At 24.0% G+C, this 11,338-nt stretch overlaps 3 protein-coding genes across 3 annotated transcripts; 2 read left to right on the top strand and 1 right to left on the bottom strand.

Moving 5' to 3' along the window:
• The first annotated feature begins 216 nt into the window (after nt 1–216).
• Nucleotides 217–1,131, top strand: LOC122860843 (DNA replication complex GINS protein SLD5). The gene has a single exon (XM_044164855.1). The coding sequence runs from the start codon at nt 359–361 to the stop codon at nt 1,061–1,063; it is 705 nt and encodes a 234-aa protein (XP_044020790.1). The 5' UTR covers nt 217–358; the 3' UTR covers nt 1,064–1,131.
• Nucleotides 1,088–7,077, bottom strand: LOC122860842 (ATP-binding cassette sub-family C member 4-like). The gene is made up of 3 exons (XM_044164854.1): nt 6,560–7,077; nt 5,697–5,939; nt 1,088–5,209 (listed from the first exon to the last, which is right to left on the bottom strand). The coding sequence occupies exons 1-3, from the start codon at nt 6,631–6,633 to the stop codon at nt 1,564–1,566; spliced, it is 3,963 nt and encodes a 1,320-aa protein (XP_044020789.1). The 5' UTR covers nt 6,634–7,077; the 3' UTR covers nt 1,088–1,563.
• A 212-nt stretch (nt 7,078–7,289) lies between these two features.
• On the top strand, nt 7,290–10,908 carry LOC122860845 (zinc finger protein DZIP1). Its single transcript, XM_044164856.1, has 4 exons — nt 7,290–7,444; nt 7,559–7,854; nt 7,922–8,286; nt 8,356–10,908. The coding sequence occupies exons 2-4, from the start codon at nt 7,668–7,670 to the stop codon at nt 10,669–10,671; spliced, it is 2,868 nt and encodes a 955-aa protein (XP_044020791.1). The 5' UTR covers nt 7,290–7,444; nt 7,559–7,667; the 3' UTR covers nt 10,672–10,908.
• The last annotated feature ends 430 nt before the right edge of the window (nt 10,909–11,338 follow it).

Below are 11,338 nucleotides of genomic sequence, written 5' to 3' on the forward strand. Positions count from 1 at the left end.
GACATATCAAGTTTTTACATAGTTAAATAAATATCTAATAATAATAATAAAAAATATTAACGAGTTCTAAAAAAAATATTTCTATATTTAAAAAATGTGTGATTGGTATTTATAAGGATTCAAATTCAAGTTTACAAAGATTCGAGAGGTCGAGATAGAAAAACAACAACAACAACAATGAAAACGATTTATCGATTTGACAGATTAAGTGTGGGACCTGGTGACTTAACCTAGAAAAAAATAAACAAAAAAGGAGTAATTGTTTGTTGTCAATTAACAGTTGTCGTGTTAAAATTTTTTATTGTTTATTAATTATTTAGTGTGTGTTTATTTTTAAACTACAAATTGTTATTTAAAAATGGAAGAAACAATGGAGTATTCTGAAAGTATCGAAAACATTGACGACAACAATGATGTATCTGCTGCTGTTGATGAAGATGATGATGATGATGAATCAGAAATAAAAACAACAGCTGAAGTATTAACAGAAGTAACAAATGCATGGTTAAATGAAAAATTTGCTCCAGAAATATTACAACATAAATCTGAATACGTTGATTGTTTATTACTTCAAATATCTCATATGGAAGATAATATTAAAAAAAAATTAACAAGCAATGATATGAGATTATTTATATATCAACAAGAAATTGATCGTATTAGATATATTGTATCAAGTTATTTACGTATTAGATTATTAAAAATTGAACGTTATGTTATAAATATATTGAAAGAAGAATCAGAACGTAATGAAGATGAACGTTTATTAACACCAGCTGAATTACAATTTGCTAAAAATTATGCAATGAATATGGAGACATTATTGAAGAGTGTTGTTTTACAACATTTACCACCAACATTACAAGAATTTGAAATTGAAAAATTAGCAGTATCACCAAATTTACATGCACATGTTATCATGAAAGCTAATAAAAAAATTGATGGTGTTATTATACCAGGACCAACTGATGAAGAAGTTGATTTTGAAGAAGATTCTGTTCATATTATATCCTACAAGGCAATATCACATTACATCAAAACTGGTGATATACAATTAATCTAAAAATAATCATCATTACACAACAAATTAATAAACAATATATATATTTTTTTTTTCTCACTTAAATTATACAATATTTATTAATAAACATTTTCAAATACAATCTCATTATTTATTTTTTTTTTCTTATATATTAAACCATTTGGCTTCTTCTTCAAGTACATTGTTTAGTTTTTTTTTTTCTTTAATATTAATAGACATTTACAAAAAAACAAAAACAACAAATAGAAAAAGAAAAAAATATATATTTAAGTTAAGAAAATTAAGTAAACACCTTTGAGTATTTAAACAAAAAAAAAAAAAAAAAATACTTTCAATGTTTTTAAGCACCACTTTAATTATTTCATTTATAAAAAAAAAAAAAAATTATTCCCTGATAACTGTGTGTATATATAAGGCCTCATTAATTTTTGTGTTGTATTTTTTTTTATTTTTTTAAATATGCAGTATCAAAAATTATTCTATGAAAACACAAAAAAAAAATATAGTAATTTGTTTATAAATTATTTCGTTGTTTCGTTTGATTGATGATTAACATCATCATCATCATCTTCATCTTCGTTATCATCTTGACTTTCAGCTATTTTATTGAATGCTTTTTCTGATATTTTTTTAAGATTATTTGTCATTGTTTTGCCAGTTTCATTGACCATGCTAATTAAGTAACCATCAGTTTTTTGCATAAGTACATGTGGATGATCAAATTCAACAATTTTACCATGATCCATAACAATAATTTTATCACTATCCATAACAGTATTAAGACGATGTGCAATTGTCAATACAGTACAATTATTAAATTTAGTACGTATTGTTTTTTGTATTAAATTATCAGTTGTTGGATCAACATTAGCTGTTGCTTCATCAAGTACAAGTATTTTATTATTTTTAACAATAGCACGTGCAAGACATAATAATTGTCTTTGTCCAGCACTAAAATTACTACCACCTTGTGTTACAATATGATCTAATGATTCAACACTTTGTTTTAATTCAACTTCTTCAAGTGCTGACCATAATACTGCATCATCATATTTATGAAATGGATCTAAATTATCACGTAATGTTGCAGAAAATAACATTGGTTCTTGTGGTATTATTGATATTTTAGATCTTAAATCATGTAAGCCAATTTTACGTGTATCAATATCATCAATAATAATATTACCTTCAATTCTTGTTAAATTAAATAATGCTGATATTAATGATGATTTACCAGCACCAGTTCTACCAACAATACCAATTTTCATACCAGATTTAATTGTTATATTTAAATCTTTAAGTACAGATGCATCATCATCAGAATAACGTAAATAAACATTTTGAAATTTAATTTCACCTTTTGATGGCCATGTTGATGATGGTTTTTTATTTGGTTCACTATCAAATGGTCCCTCTTTATCAAGTTCAGTAAATTGCATGACTCTTTCAACTGATGTCATTTGTGCAACCATTTCAGCTGTTTGACGCATTCCATGTTGTAACATACCACATAATATTAATATTTGTGATAATGCTAAACCAACATTACTAGCAGATGTATTACCATCATTAAAATATATAAAACAATATGTTATAAATGCAACAAATGTTATTGTAACAGCATCAAGCCAAAGACCAAATGCTGTTGATGTTGTAAGCATTAATGAATTTGCACTTGTATGTACATCTTGATGTCCATCAAATTCTTTTCTAATCATTTCTTGTCCACCAGATGATCTTATTGTTATTAAACCAGATAATGATGAATTAACATGTGAAAATACTGGACTTTTTGTTATACCCTCTAAACGTTTTAAATCTTGTGCTGTTGATAAATATGTATTACGTATTATTATATAAAATATTCCCATAATAATCATTGGAAATATTGTTAAATAATTTATAATAATAACTTGTGATAATATACCAATCATAACAGCAAATATTTGTATTGAATCAATCATTGCCATTGGTAGTTGTTCATCAATTGAACCAATGTCTTTTGAAAATCTATTTAATATTTGACCAGATGGATGTGTATCAAAAAATCTCATTGGTGCTTTTAAAATTGATGAAAACATTGTATTGTGTAAATTTTTACTAGCATTCATACATATTTTATAAAACATAACATTTCTAGCTGTTGTCATGATAACACATAATGATATAAAACCACCATAAATCCATAATGCAATATTTTTATCAAAATAATTATGTTCTTCATCATTAAATTCCAATGTTGAATTATTTGTTTGATTATTATTTATATTTAAAATATATTTAAGACGTATTTCTTCTTTTTTAGTCCAATATGCAATCCAAAAATCTGATCCACTACTACCAAATTGTCCAAGTATTAAAAATAAACAAAATAATAAAAGTGAAAATATTGAACCACCAGCACGAAAAAATTTCCAAAATAATGATTTTTTCATTGAACCAGTACCCATTAATTCTTCAGTTTCTTTTGGTTCTTCAATGGCATCATCATTATCATAATCATTTGTATTATTTGTTATTGATAATTCAGATATTGAACCATGATGATCATCAGCCATGAATATACTTGATTTATCACTTAAATTTTCATGTGATGCTGTTATTATTTCAAATTGTTGTTTATTAAAATCTTTATATTCACCTTGTTTATCAATAACACCATTATTTAACATAACAATTGTATCAACATTTTTTAAATATTGTACTTGATGTGTAACTAATATACGTGTTTTATTTTTTAAATAACCATTAATACAATCTTGAAATAAACATTTACCAACATGTGTATCAACAGCTGATAATGGATCATCAAATAAATAAATATCAGCATCACGATAAACAGCACGTGCTAAATTAATTCTAGCACGTTGTCCACCACTTAATGATGTACCACGTTCACCAACAAGACTTTTATCACCTTGTGGTAATTGTATAAAATCTTTAATTAATGAACATGCACGTGTTACTTTTTTATATTTAACATCATCATATTTTTGTCCAAATAATATATTATTTCTAACTGAACCAGAAAATAACCATGGTTCTTGACTTGCATATGATACTTTACCACTAACAATAACACTACCATGTATTGCACGTAATTCACCAAGTATTAATTGTAACATTGAACTTTTACCACAACCAACTGGACCAATTAATGCACATAATTTACCATTTTTAATATTTAAATTAATATCATGTAATGTATTTGATATTGAATCTTTTAACCATGATGCTGTTACATTTTTAATAATTATTGAATTTTTTTCAACTGCTGATGATGTATCAATACTCAATGGTATATTTTCTTCAAGTTGTAAAAATTTTTCAATACGTTTTATTGATACATGTGCTTCTGATGCAAATGCAATAGCCATTGGATAAAAAATTGCCATTGTACATTGCATTCTATTGTAATATTGTGCCAATGAAAATACAATATCAGCTGATATATGATTATCAAGTAATACAAATGCAATAATTGTTATAAATAATGATGTACGTTCAGTAAATACAAATGTTGCACGATTAAAACCACGTAAATATGATGCTATTGTTAATACATCAATTTCATATTTTCTTGATAATGATACTAACTGTTGAAATGGTTTTTCCCATGTATACATTTTAATAACTTGTATACCATTTATTATTTCACTCATTAAACGTACACGTTCATCTGTTCTTGGTGCAATTTTACTACGTAGTTTTGATGCCCATTTACCAAGATAACCTTGTAATGGTATTGTTTGAATTGTTATTAAAAATACACCAGCAAATGCAGCAATATTAACTTGTCGCCATATTAAATATGCAATTGCACCACCTTGTATTGGCATTATCCATATATAATGTAAAAATATAAATACCTGATCAAATCTTGATACATCATTTGATAATAAATTTATTATTTGTCCACCAGCTGTTTTATTTGCTGATGTTTTTGATAAACGTAATATTTTACGATAAACAAGACTTGAACATGCTATACGTAAACGCATTCCTAATTCCATTTGTCCAAGATTCATATGATGATCAATTAGTGCTATTGCAATTGCCATTAATATAACAAGTGTTGCATAAATATAAGCTGTTTGAGGTGATTCATTTTTAGCACGTGGATCAAAATAATATATTAATAAACCAAGTACAAATGGTTGAAGTACTCTGAAAAATATATAAAATTATTATTTTTATTATGGTTAATGGAAAATTATGTTATTTGATTTTCATTAATTTGTTTTGTCTGGAATTATTATTAACTTGTCTGTGTTAATTTAAGATAATACTGTCTGACATTAAAGATAATAAAAATTAAAAAAAAAAAAATTACATGAATAATTAATTGCTAAAATTTACATTATTCATTTTTAACAAATTAATTTTAAAATAATATTATTACTTGTTTTTAAATGTGTTTTTTAAATAATGATTGTCTTTTTTTTTAAAGTTTTTAAGTGATAAATTTTTTTATCTTATCTGTTGTTGGATTAGCAAGCATGATTTTTAGAACACGACCTTACATGACCTAGGTTTATTAACTTGAATTGTATTTGTATTTAAAAAAAAGATAATAAATTAAAATATTTTTTTAATGAATATTCATATAAAATTATATAACTTTGATATAAAAATAATTTTTTGTTTCTAATACCTCAAAAATGTGCAAATAAATATCCAAAATCCATAATATATATAAGACCACCAAAATGTATTTTTAATTGCTGTAAATAATCTTGCTTTTTTTCCTTTTTCTTTGCTAATTGATTGTTCTTTTTTCCAATTATTTTCAAGTGCATTACCAAGTGGTTCACTCAAATCAGCTGGCAATGAATTTTGTAAATCTTTTATTTGTAAATCATTAATTTTTCCATAATTAAATAAAGGCTTTAACCACCTGTTGGACAAAAAAAATAATTCACATTACATTAAACAATATATTCAAAAAAATATAAAATAGGTCAATGTATTTTTAACATTATCACCATCATCATCATTAACAACATCTTGCCATTTCAACAATAAAATCTTTTTAATCAAAAAATTCATTTCAATAATAACAATAATAGGAGTTATATAAAAATAACAATAATAACATTACGTAAATTAAAAAGCTGGACTATCAATCACATAAAATGACTGTATAAATGATGATGATGATGATGATGAATGTGCCGAACCAATATATCTCATGGACATTGTAAAAATAACCAATCAACTTCCTTATCAAGAAACACGAGGTTTTTCTATTGTAGAAAAATAATAATAAATAAATAAAATTCTAGCAATGAAAACCAAACTCATTATCCTCATTTCTTTTTTATTTTTGCTGACTAATGACATCGGTAAATACCTGATAAACCAAGTTGATTATTTAAAATACACTTGTATAACACAGAAAATAAAAAATATATAAAAAAAAATATAACTACAAATATTGAATATGTATCAGCAATTAAATTTATGTCTTAATTTTAAATATAAAATTATTTTTAATAAATGATAATTTAAACTTACCAAAAAACTAATCTACTAAATGGATTTGCTGATAGTCTTGGACTTGGATTTGTATATTTAGTTGTGCTATCCATTTTTTAAAATCCATCAATAATCAAATGACAAAAGAATATTGATGTTTTTAATTTTTGTTTTATTTAAAAAAAGAATATTGTTGATGAATTTTGTCTGATAAACTTTTGTCAATAAAATTGTTCAATCAAACATCAGTTGCATGTAGTAACACGCGACAAACTGATCGCTGATATTCATGTTCCAGTTGATGCCAGCCAGCTGATCACCAAGTGGTTGGGAAATAAAATTGCTTATTATTATTGTTTTTTTTTCTTTATGCTCAATATAACACACAATGTTTCATTAATCACAAATTAATTAGGGCTTAATGATTCATTCAACTTGAGTCTTGACACGTCAGTTATTTTTTTATACAAGACATTTTTCAAATAATAATTATCAACAATTAATTTGACAATTGCTTCAAAGCCTGATGTATTACCCTGGGAAAAAAAAATGTAAAATTAAATAAATTCATTGTTATTATTATTATATTAATTTTTTTTTTTATCATTTGGCACAGGAAATGGGTTTTTTTTTTTTATTTGTTTTGAGATATAAAATTACTTTACTGCATGTTTTTTTGATGTTTCTTTTTATTGAAATTTTTATATTTCTTTTTAAATCAATTTCAAATATGGATATGTTAATTAATTAACTACTGTGATTAGAAATAATTAGAGAAATAATAATAATAATAATTGCAAAATATTAACTACGGTTTTTGCCGAAAGGTGACATTGACGTCGAGAGAGAGAGGAGAGACAAGAGAGAGAGAGAATATGAATAATGACAATAAACAGGAAAAAAAAAAATCAATAATAACATCAAGTGAGTAGTGACATCAAGCTTGTTTTTATTTGTTTTTATTATCAAGAAACATTTATCAATAAAATAAAACATGTATTGTAATTTTAAATAAACAGATATTAATATTTTTTTAAGCTTAAATGGATTAATGAATTAGCTGATACTGATAATGAATAAATTGATAAAAAAAATACACATTTTAATTCAATAATAAATTTTAAAATGTCAAAATAATAATGAGGTTATGTTGATCAAAATAAACAAACAGACGCGTTGTTTTAATAAATATAAAATTGATAAAAATAATAGAATGGCATTTTCATTGAGAGCTGGAACAAATTGGTGTCATGATTTTCCAAAATTGGCAAGAGAATCTGGATTTTATTTTAATATGCATCGAACGAAAGTTCGTGTTGATTGGAATCGGATAAGTTAGTTTTTTTATAAATTATTTATTGATGTTTTATTTATGTTTATAATTAATATGATAATTTTTAGGTACAATTGACATTGACAGTGTAATTAGAGATCGTGATTTTTTGACAATTGATGAAAATGTTAATAACGTCGTTGATTATTCACTTGAAAATGAGTATGATGTTAAAATATTAGATCCAAATTTTGTCAAACTTTTTAGACTTTCACAATTAGCTGTTGAATATTTACTCTATTGTAAACAATATTTAGATCATTCAGTTATTATTTTAAAAGATGAGCTACGTTTAAAACTAGAAGAAAATGGAAAATTAAAAAAAGACTTGTTAACAGCTGAAGAAAATATTCAAGAGCTAAAAGATAAATTTAAGGATAAACAAAAATATATTGAAGCTAAATTTAGTGATTCACATGGTGAAATTCACAAGGTAAATATTGAAAAAATTAAAAATACTAAAAAAACAAATAAATAATTATCATGTTTAATTTTATTTCAGTGTCCACAATGTCCAAAAACTTTTATATCATCTGTTTTTATGAACTCTCATTTAACTCGTCGTCATTCAAACGTAACAATTTCATCACCAGAACACGAAAAATATCGTGCAGAAGCTGAAAAACTTAACAATGAAATAAAAAATTTAAAAGAACGTTTAAATGAAACAGAAAGATTAATACGTAATGATACAATTAAAAAATTTGATAATGATTTATCAAATGATATAAAAAATTCATTGTCAATTGACAGATCAATTTATCAAGAAAAAAAAATTGAAGATGAACATCGTAGATATCGTGAAGAGATAAGTAATTTAAAGAGTATGTTATTCAATGAATTACGTAATTTAAAAAGTAATGATAACGATAAAAAATTATTAGAAAATGATGATACATTTGGTAACACATGGAAAGAACAAATTCGTCAACAAGAAAATGAAATTAAAATATTAAAAGATAATATACAAATACGTACAAATCAAGATATTGAAAATATAAAATTAAAATTAAATTCACAAGAAGAATTTTGGCTAACGAAAATTAATGATATTAATAAACAACATAAATTTGATATTGATAAATTATATAAACAATTAAAAATTAATGAACAATCATGGGATTATATGAAAAATGATTATTTAAAAAAAATTAATGATTTAGAAGAAATGTATAAAGCTGAATTATCAAAAAATAATAATATTGATAGTAAAAATAGTCATGATCATGATATAAATAATCCATTGAACCCGGAAAAAGTTTTATCAATAACAGATAAAAAACGTTCGATTATTATTGACCCAATTGAAACAGAAAATCCTAGAGATTCATTCATTCAAAGAAGAGATAAAAAATTATCATTGAATGCAATTGAAATTGATGATAATCATCAAGATAAAAAATCACCAAGCGTTGAAGTTAAGTATGATCAATGGCAGGATCAGACAGAGATAATTTTAAGTGAAAAAACACGGATACCTGAGCCAGTGCAACAGGTATTTGTAAAAAAATCAATGAGTTCAGATAAAACTACATCATTAATGACAAAAAAATTTGAAGAATCTTTGAGTGATTCTGATGACAGTGATACACAGTCAGAGACAATGACGACATCAAAAGTATCAAGTGATGAATCAGATGAAACGAGTGAATCACTTGATGACAATGATGATAATGATGAAGATAAAAACAATAAACCAGTAGCACAAAAAAATAGAGAACAATTAAAATTAGAAACAAAAGATAATGTTGAACAAAAATTACGTGATCTTGGTGTTGATCCAGATTGGCAAGGTTTACCATACAAAACATACTGTCAGCTATCAAAAATAATAAAACATCATCGTAATATTAACAAGAAAAAATATACAAATTTTGATGATATTCGAAATGAAATAATAAATAATGTTAATAAAAAAATTATAAATAATGTTGATGATGATGATGTTGATGATAAAACAAGTAATAAAAAATTACAGTTAAATAAATTGTTGAAAAATGTTAAAACAAAAGCATTTCGTGCATTTAATATTAATGATAATTCAACAAATAATACAATTAAACAAAAAAGAATAATTGTTAATAAGCACAATATTGATATACTTCCTAAAAAAATTAAATCACCAATTGTATCATCACCAGAATTATCAACAAAACCAAGATACACATCAAGTCCATGTAAAAAAAATTATAAAACAGTTGAATCATCAGTTGATGTTAAACAATTTTCTCATTCATATGAAAGTATAAAAGATTATTTAAAAGATCCAATGGAAAATAAATTTTTTAATACACAAAATATAAATGAAATAAAATTATCAAAAGATGGTTTATCAAGTTTACCAGCATCACCAAAAAATAATAGAAGTGTTTTAAAAACAACAACTGGATCTGTTGGAAGTTTAGTCAAAAAAAAAGTTGAATTTATTCTTGATGATGAAAAAACAATGTATGATTCAAGTGAAAATGAATTTCATATATCAAGTATATCAGAAGAAAAATCAGATGATGTAAAAGCAATTGATTCGAAAAAAAATAATGATATAATATTAAAAACAACACAAAGTGATAAAATATATGAAATTGCTAAAAAATTAGAAACACAATTAAACACAACGAGACAAAAACCAGTTGGTGCTGTTGAAGCAATGTTTATGAAGAAATTACATTTTACAAATGATGATTTATCAATTAATGATCAAAATGATCATTATCCAATGCCAGCACCAAGACTATCAATATCAAGTATTAATCAATCTGAAAAGAATGAAATGACAAATTTAGATTTAGATATTGAAGAGCTACTTGCAATGGAGTAATTTAATTTATTTATTTACCTGAATGTGTGTAACGATGCCTAAGACTAGACAATAAGTTAATTAATTTAAAAAAGTTAATCAGTTTTTATAAAATGATAATCATCAGTATCAAAAAAACCAAAAAGTTAATTTTATTTATCAACTAAACAATAGCTTAGTTATATTAAAGAAAAAAAAAACATAATTTATATTTAATTTTTTGAAACAATAAATAATAATTTTATAATTATAAATAAATTGTTTTTTTATTATTATTATTTATTATAATGATCGACAATGAAGAGTTCTACAATTATCTATCTAGAGAGAGAGAAAGAAAATATAATTTTAGGACCAGTTTTTTGTGGACCAGTCAGTCAAGACATGTTTTTATATAATTTAATATATTTTTTTTTTTATTTATTATTTCTCCTTATATGATTAGCGTCAAAGTAATTTATGTCAGTATGTGTGCTTTTTTTTTTTTTACATCATAAAACTCTCTTGATAAAGTGCAGCTTATCTTGAATATTTATTTTTGATAATAAAGGTAAATAAAAAAAAGATAACTCGTGTTTATATTTACAACACATGTTGTTTATATTTTTATTTATAGTGTAGGTTAGTATTTAAAATAATTTATTATTATCAATTGTTTATAAATATATTATAAATTCATTTTACAGGT

This window comes from Aphidius gifuensis, linkage group LG1 (assembly GCF_014905175.1).
Source record: "Aphidius gifuensis isolate YNYX2018 linkage group LG1, ASM1490517v1, whole genome shotgun sequence".
Lineage (NCBI taxonomy): Eukaryota > Metazoa > Arthropoda > Insecta > Hymenoptera > Braconidae > Aphidius > Aphidius gifuensis.